The following is a 25,450-nucleotide window of genomic DNA, read 5'->3' on the forward strand; positions in this document are numbered from 1 at the left end:
GGGAATATGCACAAAAAGTTAATGAGCAGCATGGGGGGGGGGAGAAAGTATTATTAATGCAGAGTTTCTTTGAGTTAGACCTCAATTTTGGAAAATGGAGACTGCTCCCTGCTTAAAACAAAACAGAGCACTAAGGCTAGCTAGTACCATCTTTTGATGCTAGCTGATCCACAGGGCTCTGGGCACCTGTACAGCCACAATAACATCCCCTAGCTTCAGGGCCTGGAATTTGAGGCAGATCCTGGGACTGGTTTGCCCATGTCAAGCATTACCTGGGAGTACTTCTTCCTCGTCTTTTAGTACATAACAGGCCCAGGCCAATATATTTAGCAACTATGACATGGGACTTAAAGTGTATCCCAGCATCCTCTGCAAAGCGGCAAGGGATTCTCAGTGACTCCCTGCTGTTTCGTGTTGCTAAAACTATTGCCAGCACAAGTGGCCACTAGGATTGCTTCAAGTGTATGTTCCGCTGTACAGTTTTACTCCATCCCTCCCCTTGCTATTCCAATTTTGCAGATGGGGAACTAAGGCAGACAAATCCTTCCTTACCCACAGCCCACTTTGATTCAGCCTCTGTGAACCAAATCCAGTGTTTTGTCTGCTGGGAAGACACATGCTGTCAATCCCATCCCTGTTAGAGGGCAGTAGTGTACAGAGTCCCCCTCATCATTAGTTGCTAAGGCCAGACTCCATTCATCTTGGGTTAGGGTAGTTTCCAGGCATTCTTGAGCTCTGGGATCTTTTTTTGTTGCTCTTGCTACATGCTTCCCACCCACTCTCAGCTGCTGAATCTTCTGAAAGTCCTAGTTTTGAGTTATGCCGCCAGCGGAAGGGGCTTCCGTTTGGGCTCTCCTTTCCTTATCCTAGCCCCATCAGAAGAGTCCCACCCACTGTAGTCCCAAGCTATTAAGGGCCCCAAAGCAGCCATTGCTGTCCTTCCCCCCCCCCACTTTTTTTGTCCTTTTGGGCATCTCCCTTTCTATGTTGCCTTCTTGTCTCCCTGCAGGCTATGTACGTGTACATGAAAGCTGCCTTCCTTAGCATGCTGCCAACAGAGGAGCCACGGCCTTTTGGTGAGGAGGAGGTTGAGCTCTTTAGGTAAAAACCCTGCATATTTCTGAAACTTGTGGAGAACTGAAGTGGAGACCTTGGCCTGTTTTGTTCTCTTGTTCCGTTGGCAACGTGTCGGCCCCTGGAGCACTCGTGGGCTAGGAGTCCCAGTTCTGCAAAAGTGCAGAAATATTTCTTGCTGTGCAGAAATAATAGCAAATGGCTCCTGAATGAATGTTGCTGGAGGACTGACATGTGATTGCTGCCTATCTGAATGACTGAAAGCTGTGGCTGAAGTTTGGCACTGCCACTTGGCAGGTTCCTTTGAGCTACCATAACCAAAGAGTCCCTGGAAGCTGGATTAAGCTTTTCTGGGAGCACAATGTCTCTTCATCTCCCATGTGGAAGTGCATGTTGGAATGAAACTGCAGTGAGCCTCTCCACCTGTTTTTACCTTGCAGGCAGGTTTCCTCCTTCAAGCAGAAGATTGCAGGAAAATCTCCACCCACAGAGAAGTTTGCCATCCGCAAAGCAAGGCGCTACAAAGCTAGCGAGCATGTTCCCCTGCCTGTGCCAGCCCTGGTAAGGATGGACGTATGTGGTCTCTATACCCTGGGGCACCTGTCTCTAAAGGGTATAGGTGTAAAAGATGTCATGGTTTCAAGCAAACAGAAAACATTTTCATGACCATGTCCCATGGCCAGTTTTAATTTGGTCTATGTAGAAATGAAATGAAAAGAGAGGGGTGGTTTCTTCTCACGAATTCCTGTGCAGTTAGCACATTTGCCCACACCCCACATGTGAGACACAGACGTCCTCCCATTTGTGTATACTCTGTTGCACACCAGAGGTGTGTGTAGTCGTCTCAAGAGCAAGAAACCTGTGTTTCCCTCCCCTGGACTGGCAAAATAGTATGGCAAGAAAGAAGGTGCTGCAGCCACTGTCTCTCCCCACCCCCATTAACTGGCATCACCACAAACTGCCTCCCTGTACCTTCCTTTCCAGGAGATGATGTATATGTGGAATGGATTCACTGTCCTGGGCAAGCAGCAGGAACTGCTAGAGGGGACTCTAGACACCTTGACGAAGGCTGAGAAGCAACTACAACAGGCACCAGGTTTCATGAAAATTGCAAAGTGGGCTCATGGAGCTAAAAGAATAGCAAATTTTGCTCTGGAATACATGCAAAAAGTATCACTCATGCTGCAGTTTGGCCACAATATTTAGAGGAGAAAAGAATTTGAGCAGTAATAGATGTGTTGGGGAAAACTGGACAAGGACTAAATGTCTGGGAACTATTTTTGATAGCCAAACCCCTTAGTTTTCAAGTCATTGGCACAAACTGCCATCAAGAGGAATTTCTCTGAAACTAGTGCCCTTAGCATGGATGAATGAATACACCCACAATTCAGTCAAGATTTTAATATTTTGTTTTGGAGGACAAAGTTACAACCTTGCTGATTCCTTAGTCACTGGAAATGATGTTTGCGGCTTTTCTCCTTGAGGGGGAGCTGACATCAGATGATTTGGTTATGACCCTTGTGTTTTTACAAGCTGTGGTTGTTCTCCTTCACAAGCAACCTCAGGATGAGTGAGCAAGGAAGGAGTTTATGTGGAGGGAGGAGAAACCCTGGCTTTTCTTTTTTTACCTGTGGGGTTGGAGCCAGGGATGCCTGCTGCACCAGTAATATGGATCCATACCTTAAGGGGGGAGTGGGTTAGGGGCAGTAACTGTTTAGCCTGATTCACCTCTCTTTTGTGCTCTTTTCTTTCTGCTCTTCCTTGATACCCTCAGCGAGAGAGTATCAGATGGATGACCAGTGTCTGGTGCTACTTCTCAAAGGCCTAGTCCTCAAGCACTTGCACAGTTCAGCTGAGGCAGAGGCCTGCTTCAGTGCTGTCCATGGCAGGTGAGTTTCCCTAGAGTTGTCAGCCCCCTTGGAGGAGGATATGGGAATTTTTTAGAGGGGGGAGAAGGAGATCCCTCCCCCAGGCAACTTTCCCTAAGGCAAGGATGCTAATTCTGCCTGGCAGAAAGAGGCCTCTGTAGCCCCTCAGGTCTCATCCTTTTGTTGGCTGAAAATGATTGAATGCTTCCTGATCTTGGGCTAGTTTGGTTCAGGGATCTAGTGGCCCCACAGAAAAGTCAGTTTCTGTTATTTATTTTTGAATTTTATTTATTTATTGAATTTATTAGTCGCCCATCTGGCTGGTTGTCCAGCCACTCTGGGCGATGTACAAAATAGGCATACAATACCTAGACATCAAAAATCTAAAAACAATGAAGGTAAAATCTAGGCAACCCCAAACGCCTGCCTGAAGAGCCAGGTCTTCAAGGCCTGACGGAAACTCATCATGGAAGGGGCATGGTGGAGATCATTTGGGAGGGAGTTCCGCAGGGTGGGGGCCACAACTGAAAAAGCCCTCTCTCTAATCCTCACCAGTTTGGCTGTTTTGACTGATGGGATGGAGAGAAGGTCTTTTGAGGCTGATCTTGTTGGGCGGCATAGTTGATGATGCTGGAGGCGCTCCTTTAGATAGACTGGGCCGAAACCGTATAGGGATTTAAAGGTCAAAACCAACACCTTGAATTGGGCCCGGTAAGCAACTGGTAATCAGTGCAATTCTTTTAGCACTGGAGTGATATGATCTTGCCGGTGGCTGCCTTTAATTAGGTGCACCGCCGCGTTCTGTACCAGTTGCAGATTCCGGACCCATTGAAATGTTCCCATTGAAAACGTAGAAAAGACAAATGAGGGTGGAGAAGACAGAAGATACTACTTTGTTTCCTATGATCCATATTGTTTTGCTTCTGACTTCTGGAGAAATCCTGATGGGATTAAACCTCAAATAATAGAAAGGAAGCCAAAAATGGCATTGTTATGTCTTCTCACATTCTTCAACTAATCCAGCATCTGTTTTAGTGTGTTCTGGCTGCCACTGCTCCATCAAATTCTTAATTTGCTTACCATTCTACCTATTTACCTACAATCCTCTGCAAACTTGGTTCCCATTTGTGTTCTACTTCTTACTCAGCTCCCCATCTCTTAAGTGTACTATATTCCTTAGATTAAGATCAAGTACCGTCAGTCAAAAAGCAGTCTCTCTTCATTTGCCTCTGTGTACAGTGAGAAGAGGATCCGGTATGATCACTACTTGGTACCGAATGCACTGCTGGAGTTGAGCCTCCTGTACGTGGCACAAGGCCGGAACGAAGAGGCTGTGCAGCTGCTCCGTAGGGCAAAGTAAGTGAACACCTGGACTATCTCCTAATGCTTTGCTTTAAGAAAAAAAGGGAAAGGTTCACCGGAAGCTCTTGCTACCCTGTAATGGATCTGTGTTTTGGATGACTGAATAAACCTCATGGAAGATAGGAATGAAGCTCGCCAACCAATCGCCAATCCTCTTCCTAATCCAGCTGTTAAAACTGCATTTTGGCCAATAAAATCTGAGAACTAGTAAACCTAAACATGTTTCTTTTTGAGTCAGATTACTGATGCAATGCAATATAATCTAGTACTGTCTAATCCATCAAACGGGTATTTCCCAATTTTGCATCACTTTTTTTTTTTTTACTGCAGATTGAACTCAGGTCCCCTCAGTATGCAAAGCATGTTCTCACTTCCAAACTGTGTGTTTATTTAGCCTCACTCTAGCTCTGTCCTGTTCAGAAGGCCAGAATTTTTGAAATGAAAACTTAGTAACTCTAATCGCTAATAAATTGCTGATATGCCCAAGTATTCTTGTAGCAGGGCTGTCTGTCTTCTGCAGATGATCTGCACAGAAAATGTATTCTTAATCAAAATGCATTTTGATTATCTAGCCTCTCTTCAAGTGAGTATTTTGATGTTAGATGTAACTACATGATAGAAAACCATAGGCTCACTCTTACTCCCTTTGTAACTAAAGCTTTTGTGTTTATTTGAAAGTTTCGCTATACATAGAATCATAGAATCCTAGAGTTGGAAGGGGCCTTGTAGGCCATCGAGTCCAACCCCCTGCTCACAGCAGGAAATCCACAGCTAGAGCATCTCCCGCAGATAGCTGTCCAGCCTCTGCTTGAAGACATCCAGCGAAGGGGATCCCACCACCTCCCTAGGCAGTCGGTTCCATTGCCGAACCGCCCTTACTGTCAAGAAGTTCCTTCTAATATCCAATCTGAATCTACACTCCTGCAACTTAAAACCATTAGATCTAGTCCTACCCTCTGGGGCAGCAGAGAACAAATCTGTACCCTCCTCTATGCGACAGCCCTTCAGGTACTTAAAGAGTGCAATCATGTCACCCCTCAGCCTTCTCTTCACCAGACTGAACATGCCAAGTTCCTTCAACCTTTCCTCATAAGACTTGTTCTCCATACCGGCTATCATCCTCGTCGCCCTCTTCTGAACCCGCTCTAACTTGTCTATATCTTTCTTAAAATGAGGCGCCCAGAACTGAACGCAGTATTCCAGATGAGGCCTGACCAATGCAGAATATAGTGGGACTATTACCTGGAAAATATAGCTCTGTTTATGCAGCCCAAAACCGCGTTTGCCTTTTTTGCCGCAGCATCACACTGCTGGGTCATGTTCAACTTGCGATCCACTACAATTCCAAGGTCCTTCTCACACGCACTACTGCTAAGCCGGGTATTTCCCATCCTGTACCCATGCATTTTGTTTTTGTGGCCTAAATGCAGAATTCTGCATTTGTCTTTATTGGATGTCATTTTCTTAATTTCAGCCCAATTTCCTAGTCTATCCAGGTCCCTTTGGATTTTATTCCTGTCTTCCATTGTGTTAGCTATCCCTCCCAGTTTCATATCATCTGCAAACTTCATAAAGCTTCCCTCCACCCCATCGTCTAAGTCATTGATAAAAATGTTGAAGAGTATCGGCCCCAGGACAGAACCCTGTGGCACTCCACTCGAAACCTCCTTCCAGTCCGAAGCAGCGCCACCGACGACCACTCTTTGAGTACGGTTTTCCAACCAGTTGTGAATCCACCTGACAGTATTTCCATCTAGTCCGCATTTGACCAGTTTGCTAATCAAAAGGTTGTAGGGGACTTTGTCAAATGCTTTGCTGAAATCTAGATAGATGACATCTACAGCATTTCCGCCATCTACTAGGCTAGTGACCCGATCAAAAAAAGAGATGAGATTAGTTTGACAGGAGTTTTTCTTGACAAACCCATGCTGGCTCCTACTAATCACAGCATTGTCATCTAGATAGTTGCCAATGGACTCTAATATCTTCCCCGGTATTGAAGTCAGACTAACCAGCCTGTAATTCCCCGGATCTTCTTTTTTACCCTTTTTAAAGAGCGGGACGACGTTTGCCCGTCTCCAATCCTCCAGCACCTCTCCCGTTCTCCAGGATTTCTCAAAGATGATGGCAAGAGGTTCCGAGAGTACATCAGCAAGTTCCTTCAATACTCTGGGATGCAGTTCATCAGGCCCTGGAGATTTGAACTCATATAGGTTAACTAGGTATTTCCTGACTATCTCCTTATCAATCTTGAACTGCAATCCCGAGCCCTTACTGAGATTGCTACCGATGCAAGGTTGCACACTGTTCCCTTTTTGGGAGAAAACGGAGGCAAAATAGGCGTTGAGCAGTTCTGCCTTTTCCTTGTTATCTGTCAACATTTTGCCATCTTCATTGAGCAGCGGTCCCACTGTTTCCTTGGTCTTTCTCTTGCTTCGAACATATCTGAAAAACCCCTTTTTGTTGTTCCTCGCTTCCCTCGCCAGCCTCAGCTCATTCTGGGTTTTAGCTTTCCTTACGCTATTCCTGCAAGCCCAAGCCGCTTGTCGGTACTCTTCCTTGGTGATGCGTCCTTCCTTCCATTCTTTATACATGCTCTTTTTTACTTTTACCTCCTCCACCAGTCTTCCGTGTAGCCACATTGGCTTTTTCTGATGTCTTCTATTTTTCTTCCTCTTTGGAATTGTTTGCAATTGTGCTTTTTGTAATACTTTCTTCATGAACTCCCACGCTTCTTGGGCTCCTTTTTTCTTTAGTCTATCTAGCCACGGGATCCTACCCATCATTTCCCTGAGCTTGCTAAAATTGGCTTTCCTGAAATCCAAGGTCCATGTTTGACTATATTCTTCTTTGGCTTTCCCCAGAATCCCAAATTCCAGCATTACGTGGTCACTTTCCCCCAAGGTACCGACCACTTTAATTCCCGTGACCAATTCGTCCCTGTTAGTTAAGATCAGGTCCAGGATTGCCGATCCCCTTGTTCCTTCTTCTACTTTTTGAAAGAAGAAATTATCAGCAAGGCCCATCAGGAATTTGTTGGAGGCTTTGTGCTTCGCAGAGTTTGTCTCCCAGCAGATATCTGGGTAGTTGAAGTCCCCCATCACTACTACTTCTTGCCTCCTTGAGATTTCAGAGATTTGTTTGAGAAAGGCCTCGTCTACCACCTCTTCTTGGCCAGGGGGTCTGTAGTAGACACCTACTACCATGTCGGTTTTATTTACAGGTTATCACTTCATATTCCCTGGAAGAAGGATTGCATAAGCCAAAACATGTTGTGATCTAGATGCTTTAGAAACAATATATTCTTTGTGCACCTTTTTACACATAGCAATCTGCCTTGCATGCAGAAAGTCCCAGATTCAATCCCCAGCATTTCCAGGTAGAGCTGAGAGTACCCTGCCTGAAATTCTGGAGAGCTGCAGTCAGTCATTGTAAACAATGCTGAGGAAGATGACCAATAGTCTGACTCCGGATAAGGGAGCTTCCTGTGGTAATTTTTGCATTAGGTTTAGGTCCTTTATAGCTGCAGATCTTGGCTTGGATCCAGAGTTCCCCTGAGCAGAACTCCACTCATAGGACATTCCTGATGAAAGGAGAAGTGATTTTTCTCCCCAATGAAAAGCTACTCTGGAGGATTAGGAGACCCTGGAACAGTGTAAGAGGTGGTATAGGCAGGCTACACAATGAAAGCAAAATCTGCCAAAATAGTCCTCTTCCCCCTTCCTCCACTGGGAGCCTCTGCGGGATGTCAGTGTTTTCCACAAACTCTGGATCCAACCCTTTTGTCCTTGTGTGGGTGTTATGTGCCTTCAAGTCGATTATGACTTATGGCGACCCTATGAATCAGTGATTTCCAATAGCATAAACCACTCTGTTCAGATCTTGTAAGTTCAGGTCTGTGGCTTTCTTTATGGAATCAATTCATCTCTTGTTTGGTCTTCCTCTTTTTCTGCTCCCTTCTGTTTTTCCCAGCATTATTGTCTTTTCTAGTGAATCATGTCTTCTCATAATGTGTCCAAAGTATGATAACCCCCATTTCACCATTTTAGCTTCTAGTGATAGTTCTGGTTTAATTTGTTCTAACATCCAATTATTTGTCTTTTTTTCAGTCCATGGTATGCACAAGGCTCTCCTCCAACACCACATTTCAAATGAATTGATTTTTCTCTTATCCACTTTTTCACTGTTCAACTTTCACAGCCATACACAGAGGTCAGGAATACTATGGTCTGAATTATCCTGACTTTAGTGTTCAGTGATACATCTTTGCATTTGAGGACCTTTTCCAGTTCTCTCACAGTTGCCCTCCCCAGTCCTAGCCTTCTTCTGATTTCTTGACTATTGTCTCCATTTTGGTTAATGACTGTGCCAAGGTATTGATAATCCTTGACAAGTTCAATGACCTCATTGTCAACTTTAAAGTTACATAAATCTTCTGTTGTCATTACTTTAGTCTTTTTGAAAGTCAAGCTGTAGTCCTGCTTTTGTGCTTTCCTCTTTAACTTTGATCAGCATTTATTTCAAATCATTACTGGTTTCTGCTAGTAGTATGGTATTGTCTGCTTATCTTAAATTATTGATATTCCTCCAATTTTCACAATTGCTTCATCTCGGTCCAGTCCCATTTTCCGTATATGTTCTGTGTATAGATTAAATAAATAGGGTGGACACCCCTGTCTCGCACCGTTTCCATTGGGGAACCAATCAGTTTCTCCATATTCTGTCCTTATAGTAGCCTCTTGTCAAGAGAATAGGTTGCACATCAGAACAATCAGATGCTGTGGCACCCCCATTTCTTTTAAAGCATTCCATAGTGTTTCGTGATCTACACAATCAAAGGCTTTGCTGTAATTATAAAGCACAGGGTGATTTTCTACAGAAATTCCTTGGTCCGTTCCATTATCCAACGTATGTTTGCGATATGATCTCTGGTGCCTCTTCCCTTTCTAAATCCAGCTTGGACGTCTGGCATTTCTCGCTCCATATATGGCAAGAGCCTTTGTTGTAGAATCTTGAGCATTACTTTACTTGCATGGGATATTAAGGCAATAGTTCGATAATTACTGCATTCCCTGGGATCCCCTTCCTTTGGAATTGGGATGTATATTGAATGCTTCCAATCTGTGGGCCATTGTTCTATTTTCCGTATTTGTTGACAATTTTTGTCAAAATTTGGACAGATTCAGTCCCAGTAGCATAACTTGTAGCAACACCATAGCAACTTGTAGCAACTCTATTGGTATGCCATCTATTCCTGGTTATTTGTTTCTTCTCAGTATTTTAAGAGCAGCTTCATTCTAAAATGTCTGGTTCTTCATCATATGGTTCCTCCGTGAATGAATCTGTCATTCTTGCATTTCTTTTATATAGTTCTTCAGTGTATTGCTTCCATCTTCCTTTTATTTTATCACGGTCATTTTATTTTATTCCCCTATTGATTATTCAACATCCCTACACTTGGTTTGAATTTCCTTTTTATTTCTCTAATCGTTTGGAATAGGGCTCTTGTTCTACCTTTTTTATTATCATCTTCTATTTCTATACAATAACGATTATAATAGTTCAGTTCTCTTTGCCTTATGTACTAGTCACTGTATTATTGCATTTAAAGTTCTAACTGTGTTTCTATATCATTTTGCTTTTGCTTTCCTTCTCTAACCATTTTAAGAGTTTCATCAGTCGTCCCTTGAGGTCTTTCTGTCTTTTTAACTAGAGGTATTGTCTTTTTGTATTCTTCCCTGATAATGTCTCTGACTTCAACCCATAGTTCTTCTGGTTCTCTATCAACTAAGTTTAAAGCTAACTAAGTTTAAATCTGTTCCTTATTTGATCTTTCTATTCTTCTGGGATGTTATTTAAATTGTATTTTGCAATTATGATTGCTTTGTTCTTCTTCTTTAACTTGACTCTGATTTTCGATATTACCAGTTCATGATCTGTACCGGTTTGCTTCTGGTCTTGTTTTCACAGAAAGTATGGAACTTCTCCATCTTCTGCTACCATTATATAATCAATTTGATTCCTATATTGACCATTTGGTGATGTCCAAATGATTGGCTTCACAGAATTCAGCAAATCTCTCTTGCTTCATTTCTATCTCCTAAAGCCAATTTCTCCATAATTTCTAGTTCTTCTGTGTTCCCTACTTTTGCATTCCTGTTCTCCATAATTATCAGAACATCTTGTTTTGGTATGTGATCAATTTCTTCCTATACTTCTGCATAAAATTTCTCTGATTCCTCTTCTTCTGTGTTTGCTGTTGGAACATAGACTTGGATGATTTTTTATTTTTTATTTATTTAATTTAATTTCTATACCGCCCATAGCGAGGCTCTCTGGGCGGTGTACATCAAATATAAATATATAAACAGTCAATTTTAAAACCACCTAATAATCAAGACAACAGTTTATACATACAACAAAGACAAAACCAACACAAAAACCCATATTAAATACAAATAAAAAATAAAAAATTCAGAAAAGATAAAACATATAACCATCTCCACAACATTAATACAAATACTAAAATACTAAAAGATAGAAATATTAAAATATTAAAATATTAAAATGCCTGGGCAAAGAGGAAGGTGTTCACCTGGCGCCGAAAAGATAATAAAGTAGGCGCCAGGCGTACCTCGTCAGGAAGGGTGTTCCATAGTTCGGGGGCCACTATCGAGAAGGCCCTCTTTCTTGTAGTCGCCTTCCGGGCGTCTTTCTGAGTAGGCACCCGGAGGAGGGCCTTCGATGTTGAGCGTAGTGTACGGGTAGGTTCATATCGGGAGAGACGCTCCATCAGGTATTGTGGGCCCGTGCCGTGTAAGGCTTTATAGGTTAAAACCAGCACCTTGAATCGGGCCCGGAAACATATAGGCAGCCAGTGCAAGCGGGCCAGAATAGGTGTCACATGTTCCGACCGTTTGGTCCCGGTTATTAATCTGGCCGCCGCATTCTGCACAAGCTGCAGTTTCCGAATCGTCTTCAAGGGCAGCCCCACGTAAAGTGCATTGCAGTAGTCCAATCTTGAGGTTACCAGAGCATGAACAACTGAAGCAAAATGTTCCCTGTCCAGATACGGGCATAGCTGGGCTACCAGCCTAAGTTGGTAAAAAGCACTCCGTGCCACCGAGGCCGCCTGCGCCTCAAGTGACAAGGACGGGTCCAGAAGGACTCCCAAGCTGCGCACCTGCTCCTTCAGGGGGCGTGTAACCTCATCCAGAACAGGTAGAACATCCAACTGGTCAAGGGATCCATTTACTAACAGCATCTCAGTCTTGTCTGGATTGAGCTTCAATTTGTTCGCTGTCATCCAGTCCATTATTGCGGCCAAGCATCGGTTTAGGACCTTGACAGCCTCACCTGAAGAAGATGAAAAGGAGAAGTAGAGCTGCGTATCATCAGCGTACTGATGAGAACGCACTCCAAAACTCCTGATGACAGCACCCAGCGGCTTCATATAGATGTTAAAGAGCATGGGGGACAGAACTGATCCCTGCGGGACTCCATATTGGAGCACCCAGGGTATCGAGTAGTGCTCCCCAAGCACTACTTTCTGGAGACGACCTGCCAGACAGGAGAGGAACCACTGCCAAGCAGTACCTCCAACTCCCAAATCTGCAAGCCTCCCCAGAAGGATACCATGGTCGATGGTATCAAAAGCCGCTGAGAGATCAAGGAGAATCAACAGAGTTACACTAGCTCTGTCTTTCTCCCGACAGAGGTCATCATACAGGGCGACCAAGGCTGTCTCAAGGATGGTTATGTTAATAGGTTTCCTGTTAAATGTCATTGATATCACTTGCTCAGACCTTGCATTATAGCTCCTAATTGCATTTGCTACGTCACTTCTCCCCATTAAAGCAACCCTGTTTCTTAATTTATCATTTCTGCATAAAATATTTAGTAGTTGCCTGATTGAAAATGTCCTATTCCCGTCCTTTTTAATTCACTCACGCCAAGTATTGTAATGTTGATACGTTCCATTTCTTGCTTGACAATTTCTAATTGTCAGACAATCCCTGGTTTATGCTTCTCACATTCCATGTTCCTGTTGTGTACATCATACAACTCTGGACTCTCCTTTCGCATCTATGCACATCAGCCTCTGGGCTTCCATTCAGCTTTGACCCAGTTATGTCATTAGTCACAGCGCTACTTGTACTTGTCTGTTGTTCTTCCCCAGTAGCTTGCTGAGTGCCTTCTGACCTGGGGGTCTCATCTTCCAGCACTATCTCATGTTGCATTTTGGATAAGTCTATTCATAGGGTTTTCATGGTAAGAGGTACTCAGAGGTGGTTTACCATTGCCTTCCTGTAAGTCTGGATGCATCTTAGTCTGGTGTCTCGGCTTTGACCATTCCACCTTGGATGACCCTGCTAGGAGCCTAGCCTCTTGGTCTAGACTCCTGACTGCATTGCTTTCAGCTTCTTTGACACTCTCAAACCCCCTCACCATGTTAAGGTGTGCAATGAATGCAAAGTAAGTTAAGCTGCATGAACCAAGTCAATCTGTATGTTGTACTCTGATTATGATATGGAGATATCTATAAAATACGTGTCCGACTTTTAGCATTGAGTGTTGTGACAGTAAGGGGCAATGGATGAACAACAGAGAGTTTATTAGGGACTGATGTATGTGAGGAAAAAAGCTCCATCCCTGAACATTTATAATTTTTGTAGACTGATGGCATGGCTTCAGAGAGATGTTGCAACTACAACCACTAAAAGCTTACATGTATATTAAACAACATTTCAATTCACATTAAGTCAAAATCTGATTTAGGTACGAGATTCTCTGTAAGATCCTTTCTTTCTTTTTTGAGAACTGCATAAAGGAGCCCCATCAAAAAGTGCTTTTTGTGTGAACAGAGATTATCCATTTTGAAGGATGATACAATTGATTCAAATAAAACACATATTGTTCTTTCTTGCATTATCTTTTGGATACCAAAATGGGGCAAGTTAGTGATTATCCAAGTATCTTTTAACTAGCAAGCGTACTCCAGTTAATGGAATTTAGTATCTCAGCTTCCCTCTATCCTCCTGCATATTTTTGAAGTCCTTGTTCTAGAGCAGCTTGGAAACTTTTGAGAACAGCTTCTAATGAAATCCCTGCGAGGGATGTAATAAAGCAAGACTGTTGGGGGTTGAGGGCATCAGCATTTTATTCTCCTGCAGCCAGTATGATAGGTCCTGCTTTCAAGCTTCCCATTGGCGCCTGGTTGGCTAGTGTGAGAACATAATGCTGGACTAGATGGGTGATTGGCCTGAGCCAGTAGACTCCTCTTATCTTTTTTAAGACAAGACAAGCAAGGTTGCTTGGAGCACAGGATTTGCCTTTCCTTTGTGCAGTACTGAGGGTTAATTAAATCCAAATTCTACACCATTTTTAAAAATGTTAAATAGAATACATACATGCACAAACACATATGCTAGTCCAAGACATGACTGCTATTGAATGCCTCTCCCAACAGGAACAACTACAAGAATTATTCAATGGAATCACGAACACTGTTCCGGATACACGCTGTATTGTCCAAGCTCAAGGCCAGCCAGGAGGAAAATGATGCAGATGGAACCAGCCCTTCATAGAGAATGGTGTTTCCTGCCTTCTGTCTTGTAAGAGGGGTGAACTCTTGTTCTTAGGAGCATGTGGACCAAAGAGGCACCTATCAAAGTACAACTTGGGATGCTGCCTCTCTCCTTTGGTGGGTCTGTTTTGAAGAAATGCCTTGTCACCAATCTAATGCTTGATACTTTGTGTGTGGGAACAGATGGGCTTTACCCATCTGAATTATGGTGCCCAAGCCCAGGGAGTAGCTGGGCAAATGTTGCTTGCTAATCAGTGAAGTTGAAAGGAGAAGCCCATCTTTATTAGTCTCCTCTCTCAGGGTCCTACAAATCAGGGTTAAGTTCTCCCTTCTCCAATCTCATCTTGACTTGGGAATAGTCTGAAGGTGCAGTACTCTCCCTCTACCTTTTTGGTTTCCTATCATCTTTCCTTCTTGGTCACTGCTTGTTAACTTAGCAAGCCCACAGCATCCTGGAACCTCATGTCACATTGGTGTTGAACTTTAGAGTTTCAGTCATCCAGCAAGGAGGCCCAGCTTTGGCTGGAAACTGAGTTTATCACAAGTGATTAAAATGGTAACACTCCTCTGTGGCCTTCTCTTTTTCAAAAGTGCAGACAGCTTCTTCTGTTTTGTACTGATATGATCAGTCTCCATTTAAAGACACATTTCTAAATGTTGGAAAGGAAAAACAAATTTTGGCACAGGCTCTTAAAGCAGGAAACAGCCAGGCATTTTTGTTGTACATACAGGTGGTGAGTATTTGAAGTTTTTTTGAATGAAACCACCTCAAGTAGTAACTAGACCAGAAGCAGCTTCAAGCCAAGTGTAGACTGATCTGTCATTAAATGTCAGCATTGCCCATGTGTATGTTCATTGCTGGTCATTCTTCCTGAAAGTAGCAGATGGACCTACTTCCTGAATTTGTAGTCTTCCTTTCAACCTGGCGTCTAGCAATGAATTCTACTGGGGCATACAACCATTCTGCATGCATATTTTATCCATTTCGGGTAGCACCATGTTTTTTAGGAGGGTGGCAGATCATAACCTGGATTGGTAAACTTGTCCACCCAGAACACTTTTGCCATACTTTTACTCAGGGCTGCTGATTAAAGATGTGTGTTAAACCCATGTGATAGGCTCAGTATTAGGTCTATGTGATTTATCATTGCTCATATTCAAAACCACATGTGGTGAACTACTTTAAAAATTGCATGCATAGAAGCAGGAGGGGGAAGCATAAAAGGGGCAAGTTTCACATTCTTGCTTGCCTTGTTGCATGGTCGATTCATCTGCAGACCAATCCCAGCCATTACTCTTGTTAAGACTGTCCCTCTGAAAATTCTTTGCTGGGGAGGGAAGCATTGACATGCTAACCTCATCTTTCTTGCTACTTTCATTGGCTCTCTTGTGTTTTGAATACTTGGTTCTTGAACCACCTGCAATTTTTTTCTAGTATATGTGTCATTCATTGGTGAGCACTCGTGGCTGAGTAAGATTGTCTTCCAAGATAAGGTCTTTAACCGTGGGTCCGTAAGTGACTGTGGAGGCCAATTCTGGATCCACACAGCCTCCCATAGTGGGGACATAGGTTTCCAGATGGATTTGCTTGGAAGATGCGTGTGTGAATTTATGTGGGGAGATCGGCGCACAACGATCCACACACAAATCTTGACAGAAAAAGGCTTTGATCCAATGGCATGGGATACCACAACAATTGGAAGTCTTACCTGCTGCATCCTTCATCCGCCTTCACAGCCGTTGCAACATACACATTGTTACCCTCCGCCTGTTTTGCCATTGAGGACTTTCTTGGATCGTTCTTTGGTTCCTGTCCCTTGACCTTACCGCCATGGGTGACCCTGCTGGGAGTACATGACTCCCGACAGCATCGCTCACAGGGTTCACTGGAACACGCAAGCCCACTCACCACTACAAGGTGATGATACACAAGTGTCTGCCAGATTCATGTCACATTAATTCTTTTCTAGTCCTACACCTAGATCCCTCCCACATCTAAAAAGCTAATTTCAACTGGATAAATAACATTCATAGGCTGTATGGCTTGCTGTTAAGTTGGACCGTGTAATACCTGGTAGGGAAGCTTTGTTCTAACTTGGAACAGAACAAGCCTACCCTGAGGTAGCTGATAAATACAAGTACACTGCAAGAGATTCTGCTAAGAACAAAAGGTAGCATAAATCTTGTGAGAATTTTAGAGATGTTATGACTCACCTGTGTTGCAGATTAAACTACTATAATGACACAGCTTGCCTTATGTGGGTTCTGGAGAACCTTTTCTATAGTGTTTCTAAAAAAAAGCATGCATGCACATCTGTGTATCTGTCCCATTTTCTTTGGTCAGTCTTGCAATCTGTAACTTGGCCCAGAAAGTGTCCCTTCCCCCAAATTGCCCATGTGACCAATGGCCCACTCCTACTCATTGGACCATAGTTCTGATCTATTTGTAGTTGGGAGCACCATGCAGTGTTTGTAACTGAACACTTACAAAACTTTTAATCCATGAGCGTTGGTCAAAAGTGTGATCTGCTGTCAATCTCCTTGCTTACAAAGAATGCTAGAAATGTTCCCAATTTTCATTAGTTACATGCAGCCTGCAATGAAAATACTTCCCAACATCATTTGGGAAAAGGTGTAGATAGTTAACACTGGTGGAGATTACTTGGACCTTGCACTGTGGGCAACTACAAGAGCCATTCAGTTGTGCATGTGAGTTACTTTGCAAGTTGAGATTAAAAGATGAAGTGAAGACACCACTCAACTGAAGCAAAATGCTAACCAAAAAAGAACTGCTATCTGCTGGGAGATTTCAGACATACCCCTCTGAACTGAATTTGTTGCAGCTCTGGACAGTGACAGGCCAATTGCCAACATGTCTTGTTAGCAGGAGAAGCTTACCACTGCCCCTTAAGCTCCAGTACAGTTCACCTAAGGAAAAACAGACACATACAAAATGCTGCTACTAATAGTGTAAGGAGGGCAGTTTGGGAAGTGTGGGAGCTATTTTTTTTTTGTTCAGTAATTATATAGTTTGGTCTTTAAGAAGAATTGAATGGAAAAATTCTGGTGCCACCACTGGGTGATTAAATAATTGGACAAATACATGTAAAATAAAAATAATTTATAGAAGGTGTTGTGCTTTCATTTTTTAAAACAAACAAACAAGGGTTAAAGTGTAAGGTAGTACTGCTACCCCCTACAAGAGAGGGGGGTGACTCTTACTGATCTTCATTAGAAAGAAAAAGCTGAGGGTTAGTTCATGCCTCCCGTATAGCTGAACTGCTGAAATGTATCCTAGGAAAAACTGAAAGAGAGTTGAAAATGCATGTGCCAACTTCCCCCCACCTCCATATCAACTGGCTGTTCTTGGGGCAAACAAGGCTTAGCAAGGAGGGTGATGATCTCCTGTGTACTACTCCCCTAGTACACTTGAAGTTCTAACTACCCAAGCAAGATGTTCTAAAAGACTTTTAGTAATGTTTACTTAGAAATTCTTCCCAGTTCAATGGATTTACTGTAGCTAAGCATGCTAGGATTGCATCCTTAAAAAGCTTGTAATCTTTTTTCTTCCCAATTTTGTTCCCTGGGATCACTGCCAAACGAAGGTTCTTTTCAAAAGGATATGAATCCACAGTAGTTCCACTAGAGGGAAGCAGATCACCATGCTGCAAACTTCTCTTGGTCTGTGCGTTGTGAAAGCTACCATACAGACCTTTCCAACTAAGCAGTTTGAGGTGGTGAGGGCAGGATACCAGCTCTTTTTACAGGATGCTATGCTCAGCATGTGGTTTTCATGCTACAACAGGTATGCATGAAGATAGAACGGTATTTGCTCCTGTGCAAACAGTGGTATTCAGTAGAAGATGCTCAATCATAAAAGTCCTTTACCAGGGGCTCATGTAAACAGTCTCCAGTTTCAGTAGCTCCTACTGTCAGACAGAAGGATCAATTTTAAAACATGCAAAGGTGTATGATTCAAACTAGAGTCACAGCTGTTTATGGTTGAGAAGCTAATTTGATTATCTAATGGAAAGTATTTTCTCTGCTGTGCAGAATGGTACAGAACATACCCACATTCAAGCAGAGAGGGATTTGCTCCGACTTTTGAAATATAATCACATCTGAGTATAGCTGCTGAGCCCAAAACAAGAGCTAAACAGGTTCTAATTGAACAAGAAAGTTCTTATCCAGAACATGAAGCAGAACCCATTAATTTTGTGAGCAGCCTGCACATTTGGTGATAGTTTCATAGCATTGCAGGATCCAGCTGATAAAGCCCACAAGCTATTTATTGAGATCTGGAGTCATAATGTGCCAAAACATGTGAACACAGCAAATAATAAATCTATCATTTGCAAGTTATGACTGTCAGAAATACTGGATTTTCACATCTATTTATGGGAAAGTTCAAATCCTTCTCAGCCCTGCTGCCTCCTTTATAGTTTTAGACATTAAAGGAAAATCACTGTGCATAAGAGGTGTCACTTTCTTGCTCTGATTCCCTTCAAAAGAGAGGATAGCAACAATTAGAGGTGCAGGGTGGCACAGGTTAGAATCAGGCTTAGACAGAGATCCTACAATTTCAAGTCCCTGGTTAACCATGATGGTCACTAGGTAACCTTGGAGAACCACGGGCTGACTAACCTCTCTAGGTTTGTTGTGAGGATAAAAATTCACTCTGTGCCCCTTGAAGGAAGATTAGAATACAAACATAATAAAGCAATATGCTGGCTTTAGCAACTTCAGAGCACCTTCTCCCAAGTCTGTTGAAAACCTTAACAAAATCAAAGTAAAAAACATGTAAGTTTATTTGACTGCAACTGCAGAGCACTTCAGTCAGCTAGAACTGAACTACTTTACTGCACTGGGAAAGAGGCATTAGCAGGAAAGGTGGTTACTATTGCATATCCATTTTGGGTGTCCAACTTGGTCAGAGATAGGTAGAAGGATAACATCAGAATATTCTCTATGTCAATGGAATCCACTCTAGCGGAAGAGTTAGAAACTGGCCCTTAGACTTCATTCATTAAGAGTTGCAATAGATATGAAGGGCCACTGGGAAACATGTTAGTCCAAGGCACTGCCCAGAGGCTGCACTTCCTTCACAAAGGCCTATGACTAGAGACTTTGCGGCACCTCTGCTGCAACCACCTCCTCTTCCTTGTCTGGGGGTGAGGCAACAGCTGTTCCTTCTGCTTATTTTTTGGCCAGAACTTCCTCTCTCCGCTGCTGCTTCTTCAGCTTCAGCTCCTTCCGTCTAACTTTCTCCATTTCTTGCACCATTTCTTGGAACTCAGGGCTGCGATGATCCAGGTTGTGGCCAAAGCGCTCACGGGCTTCAGCCAGTAGCTTTTGCCGTCTTTCCTTTTCTTCAAGCTCCCTGGACTTGCGCTGCTCTTTTTCCTGCTGCCAGTTTGCAATCATCTGTGGCATCTTGGCCATTTGGGCAGCAATGACCTTCTCTCTGTGAAGAGAGCAAAAACAAAACATCAAATGTCCCCCAGATTTCCCAAAAAGCTGGAAAAACAAGACACAGGCTCTCTATTGATACTTCCAGCCACACTACATTCTTTAATATGAGATATCTCACATTTCAATTTGAAAAACTGACAGCAAGTTTTAAGAAACGATATCAATAAAACATACAAGACAGTAGTAAAAGCAGTAACACAATAAAGACAGTAAAGCAACAGCTATAAATACATCAACATTACTATTCATTGAAAACCCCAGACAACTAGAATAGTTTTAATCCGCCACATAAAATCCAAATAAGGTAGGCACCAGATGAACCATCCTGGGGACAGCATTCCAAAGTTCTGGCCCTCAACAGAAAAGGCCCAGTCACCATATGTGCAAAAGAAGAGACCGCTGCAGAAGAACCTCTTAAGGATGATCTTAGCGAGTAGGTAAGAATCATATGGGCCAGGTGATTTAAATTAAAACAGCACTTTTGAGTTGACCACAGAATTGATGACACATGGTTCTAAATCCCCAAAGGATCTCACTCAGCAGTGTCACATAAATGTTTAACAGCATTTGCAGGAAGGGTAAAAGATAAAGCCTGGTAAGATAAGTGCCATTAGTAGAGCAACAGTTCCCCAGCACCACCTTCTGGAACCAATCCACCAGACAGGAGCAGAACCACTGAAATACAGTGCCCCCAATTCCCATCCCAAACAGGTTTGCCATGGGAGATAATTATGCCTTTTAAGCAGATGTCCTCACTTTTGGCTGGTCTTGGTAATCACCAGCTCTTTTACTGATCCTTGGCCTCATGCCTCTGCTGGAAAGGATGGCAGGTGTTTCTCTGTTTCGCTCTGCATTGCCCAGATGCTCCAAGTGCATTGGCAATTCAGTGGCCAATGGACCTCTGCCTTCCTACTCAGTCATGGAGATGAGGAGGGGGATGGGGATGGGGATCGCCATGCCAATGTGAGGACAATTCATCTCTCCTTCCCCAAGTTTAACATAGCAGCAGCTAGGGCTCATAATGCTCACCAGAGGGAAGCAGCACAGTTACCATGGTGAGTGGAGAAGTGATAAACAGGTCTACTTTTTTGGCTAGCTTTGCAAGCAAAGGCAAAAATGGTGGTCATCAGATTCCTCCCCTTTGTTGCCTGCCTGGAGGTAATTGCCTCTATCCAACAGCAAAGAAAGCTCCCCCAACCTTTCATGCAGAAAACACAGATAGGGAGCATTCTGGCTGCAGTTGATCCTCAGTGAAGGGGTCAGAACTGTTCGGCTGAGCAACAGGTGATGTGGGGCACTAGCGTCAGAATGCAATTGAATATCAGCCAAGAAGCTCCTGCCACCTTTTCTTGTTGCCAAGCTGAAGAGGATGAGGCTTGCTGCTTTGACCCTGCAGGACCAAGGTGCTGCAGGGGCCTTGGCCACATAGCTGCTAAAGCACCTCTAGCCTGGCTTTCAACCTCAGAGCTGGGGAGGGGGTGGAATTTGTCATGAAGCTGCTTCAAAGTTGGGAAGAAGGCTTGCTGCTCGTCACCGTTAGACACATTTGCCGTGATGAATGTAATTGTTGAAGGCTGCCTACAAGCCACTTGCGTGGTTAGCAAAGAACTGATTGAAGTGGGCAAAATCAACCTTCTAAATACATTCAGAACTGAAATCAGACCTGTGCCCAAATCCATGTTGCTTAGCCAAAGATTCATGGGGCAGGGCAGATTGAGAAGGGCAGACTTTATTTTGGCTACACTTCCCCACAAATGGAAAACATCCCTACCTCAAAGGCACGGACGCAGCATAAGGCTAACAATTCACCGGGCCCAACATACTGTATGCTGACAGCAGTCAGCCGTCTTTTGCAACTATTTTCTCTGCAGTGCACTTTGTCTCTCTGTGTGACATGATGTGGTCTGGACTGGGAGCAGGCAGGTAGAAGGCTGCTGTCACCTTGCAGTTAAGAGGTGGAGTGAATGGCCTTTTGGCATCTTTCACACTGGATTTCCTGTTGACTGTCAAGGCTAGAAGCCACAGAGATCCATATCTTCAGTGTAGAGTGCATGTTTTCTAAAAAGACATTTCTGTCTACTGGCCATCAATACACCTTACAGATGTAAGCAAATGTGTGTTGCATAAGAAGGATATACTTTCTCTTCCTACCTACAACCAATTCTTAGAATGTACATTGCCGTGTCCCCCCCCCCGCAACGTGTGTCACAATAACAAATCTCATCTACTGTTCTCTAGTCTAGCCACCTGATTTTGAAAGTTCTAGAGTTCTTTCATTTGCATTAGCTGCTGATATGGCCAACTTTCTCCAGTCATTTTACAACAAAATAATTTATGAACAAAAGACATAAATCCTAATTCACAATTCTGTGGAGCTATACTCTTCCCCTCTGTTTTGTTACCTTTTTGTACAATGGTTTTGCTGTCCTTTGGCTTTCTATATTTTAATATTGATTGAAAGCTACCTTGTGAGGGTAGTCACATTAGAAGGCAGCTTCTAAATCTTTAAAATAATATTTTAAACTGTTCAGTCAATCCATAAGATCTTGTACTCCAATTCCATGGCTGCTAGGGTCACCTCAGAACATAAGGCAAAAAAACACTTTATTAAACACTTCCAAAGTTTGCTTACAATATTTCTGTCAATAAGTGATCTCACTCTCACCGTGTTTCACATTTCTGGAACCAACAGAGTTACTTCTCAGATTACATTTTAATATTTTAATATTTAACATGTTCATATTCTTGTATTTGTATTTTGTATTTAATGTTTTAACAGACAGTTTTTGATATATCTTTTGTAATTTGATGATTAAGTGCTTTTTATATTATATGTGAAGTGTTTTTATTGATGTACACCGCCCAGAGAGCTTGCTATGGGCGGTATAAAAGTTGAATTAATTAATTAATTAATTAAACAAACAAATAAATACAAGGCTATAGTAATCACGCAGTGTTGTCTGGGACCTTTTGTTGCCCATCCCTGGGATCTGGAGTGAGCATGCTCAGAAAAGCATGCCTCAAAGATCCTTTTGCAATGTCAAAGGATGCCCTGGCACACTTTTCTATTTGCATGATCCTTCACTATCAGCCCAATCAATTGGAATTACCCTGGCTGTGAAGAGTATGAGACAGAACACTTTTAACACAAAATCTAGAAATGCTATACAAACGAACAAAACATTTTCAGAATTATACATCGCTGTGGGGGTTTCTCTCTGCTCACACCCTCTCCTGTCTCATTGATTTTCTCCTAGGCTTGAGGTATCTACCAATGTTCTTTTTGCACTGATTCTTTCCACCTACCTCATCAGTTCTGTTAACTGGATATATTATACTGGTCCCCCTGCTTGACCAACTTCTCTCTTCTACTCTCCAACATTTCACAAATGAAAATACAGACACGTATACGTATTATATCCCTACCCCCACACCAAAGACAACTATGGTTTTCTCTTCTTACTGAAAGGTTTGATCATTTGCTCAGCAACAATTTACCCTGCCTTGCATTCAGAAACTGGGTGTGTTGGTAAAACTGACCGTAACCATAAGAATAGTATGAATGTTTACAGCCTAAGTCTATGCACTTTTGGCAATAAGCGTGCATAAGAATAGCCGGCTGCGTCTCGCTCTCCATTCAGCCTAGGATACATGGCTGCATTTATGTCTCATGGCTATAAAAATACGCACATTTCCCTTTGGAGTAAATCTCGTTGTAGTTTATCATTTTACCTTTGCGAGCCACCCAGAAAACTATGTCATTGGACGGTCAATAGAAACATCGTCACAATTATGAACTGTCCTGCTAAACTCCAAATAACACTTTTAAGAGCGCGGCCCCTTCTCCTTCTCCTCCTCCTCCATCTCACCTCTGCCGTTTCTTGGCTTCAGCTTCTTGCTCCTTTGCGTCAAGGGCCGCCAACATTTCCCTCAGAGACGGGCACCAGGTTCTCTCCTCAGCCTCAATCTCCACAAGCTGCGCAGGAGTGGGCCAGAGTTGGGCCGGGTCGACCCCAGAGGCCATTCCATAACGTCCGTACAGCTTAGCTTCAAAAGCGGCCGTCAATTGCCAAGGCGGCGTGCGAGGGTCTTCAGGGTCCGGCCGGTACACCCCACCAAGCTGCCGCCATAGCGGTCGCGCATTATAAAACCGGACGCCGCCAAATACCAGCCGGTTTCCGAGAGCCGCCATCTTGGAGCGGATTTCCTAACAATCCAGAGTTATAAAGGGCGCCATCTTGGTGTCAGTCTCCTCCCAATGGGCGGTGCCATCTTGAATCGAGCCGCATGAACACCGCCATTTTGCTCGCCGCGGCCCTAGCAAACGACGTCTCCATTTTGAAATTTTACGTCATTTCGCACTGGCTGTCCCCTCTTGGTGGGAGTGTTGTCATAGAGGTAGAAAGGGTGAACAGACGGGACGCCATTCTTGCATTCGTGTGGGAGCTGGGAGAGGGGCGAGTTGATGAGACAATGGGCGTGGCAATTTATGTACGTTTAGCTTCACAGTAACCCGAGGTGTGTTCTGTTTGGTACCTCTTTAGCTTTTCTGCCTTCCAGCATGACTGATAGTTTCGGTTGATTTATTAGACAGTAATTCAGAACGGTTAGGGTTTAGCTGAAATACCCGATTATGCAATTGTTTCAATGCGTGTCTGCATCTTGATTGTTATCACATCGTTGTTACACGCTTGTGTTAAGTAACTTCAAAGGAGACCTGGATCTCTGGAGTTAAATTTCTCCAGTGAAGAGTGAAAAGGTGATTGTAGTTCTTAAAGCATTTATTAGAGGGTTGTTGTAAACCACTGTTTATTAACCTCGCCCCTACTCCCGCCTCCAAGCTGCACGGTGCGGATTTTAAGTTTAATGCGTTTTTGCGTTTACAGCTGGATCCCACGGCGATAACAGCGAATTGTATTAAATTATACATCATTGTTAGAGTCCGCCAAGCGATGGAAAACGGAAGATACAAGGATTTTGAAGGGGAATGCTCATAGAAATGGAATTGTTGTCCAGAATGGGCAATAAAAGGCAATAATAAAAAGTGGAGAGAGGTCGGGACAAACTTTCCTGGGAAGTAGTTATTATTATACTATAGCCAGCGTGGATTTTTCACATTCCACAATGTTAAATTGAAAATACCCCCATGCCATTTTTTTTGTGTATATATTTTTTTATTTTTTAAAGAAAATAAAATACAAATAACATACTAAAAGATTAAAAAAAATAAAAATTCAAAAACAGATGACTTCCAATCTATGTTCGATCAGTTGTAACAGATGCATATAAAAATACCTTGTTCGCTAATAAATTACATACTCTCCTTTTTTCTCAATTAAATAATCTAGTTAATCATCAAAACCCAATATCACCAATTCATTTTCTGTGTCTCGCAAAAAACTCAAAAAGGAATCCCAATCCTTGAGAAATGTGACTATTGTTTTTTCTCTCAGTAGACAGGTCAGCTTATCCATTTCTGCCAGGTCCATTAGTTTTAGTAGCCATTCTTCAATTGTTGGTAATGTTGTATTCTTCCATCTTTGCGCTTATAGTAATCTCGCTGCAGTAACCATATATTGAATCACTCTTCCATGATTCCTTTCCGATTGTACGTTCGTCAAGCCCAACAAAAAGAGTTCTGATTTAAATTGAATATTAACCTTTAAAATTCTCTGCATTAATTTATATATTTGACTCCAAAATGTTTTTGCTTGTTTACATGTCCACCACATATGGTAGAAAAGTCCCTTTCTGTTGCTTACATTTCCAACACTCATTATGAACAGTTTTATCTATTCTTGACAATTTCTCTGGGGTCCTATACCAACGATACATCATTTTATAAAAAATTTCTTTGAGATTATAGCACAATGTAAATTTCAGCCCCTTTGCCCACATATTTTCCCATTGATCCATTTGTATGTTAAATCCAAAATTCTTAGCCCATTTTACCATACAGTCTTTTACTTTTTCTTCTTCCATTTCAATTTTTAACAAAAGTTTATACATTTTGGCAATTACATGTTCGTCATTTGTGCACAAACTCATTTCAAACTCAGGTTTACCTTGTTCAAAATCAAAAATTCTT

General features: G+C 42.7%; 2 protein-coding genes across 3 annotated transcripts in view; one reads left to right on the forward strand and one right to left on the reverse strand.

Annotated features, from left to right (window-relative positions):
* LOC133390753 (tetratricopeptide repeat protein 39A-like) overlaps positions 1-14,792 on the forward strand; it is a 43,398-nt gene extending 28,606 nt beyond the window's left edge. For both annotated transcript variants that reach the window (XM_061640003.1, XM_061640013.1), the window contains exons 13-18: positions 1,010-1,101; positions 1,515-1,635; positions 2,059-2,170; positions 2,849-2,963; positions 4,182-4,298; positions 13,774-14,792. In XM_061640003.1, coding sequence (XP_061495987.1) covers positions 1,010-1,101; positions 1,515-1,635; positions 2,059-2,170; positions 2,849-2,963; positions 4,182-4,298; positions 13,774-13,891 — 675 coding nt within the window. In that variant the 3' untranslated portion in view covers positions 13,892-14,792. The remainder of the gene's footprint in view (positions 1-1,009; positions 1,102-1,514; positions 1,636-2,058; positions 2,171-2,848; positions 2,964-4,181; positions 4,299-13,773) is intronic.
* Positions 14,793-16,996: 2,204 nt separating this feature from the next.
* GADD45GIP1 (GADD45G interacting protein 1) lies at positions 16,997-23,617 on the reverse strand. The gene is made up of 2 exons (XM_061640025.1): positions 23,232-23,617; positions 16,997-19,354 (listed from the first exon to the last, which is right to left on the reverse strand). Exons 1-2 carry the CDS (start codon positions 23,552-23,554, stop codon positions 19,087-19,089), a joined length of 591 nt encoding a protein of 196 aa, XP_061496009.1. The 5' UTR covers positions 23,555-23,617; the 3' UTR covers positions 16,997-19,086.
* Between the last annotated feature and the right edge of the window lie 1,833 nt (positions 23,618-25,450).

Source organism: Rhineura floridana, chromosome 1 (assembly GCF_030035675.1).
Source record: "Rhineura floridana isolate rRhiFlo1 chromosome 1, rRhiFlo1.hap2, whole genome shotgun sequence".
NCBI lineage: Eukaryota > Metazoa > Chordata > Lepidosauria > Squamata > Rhineuridae > Rhineura > Rhineura floridana.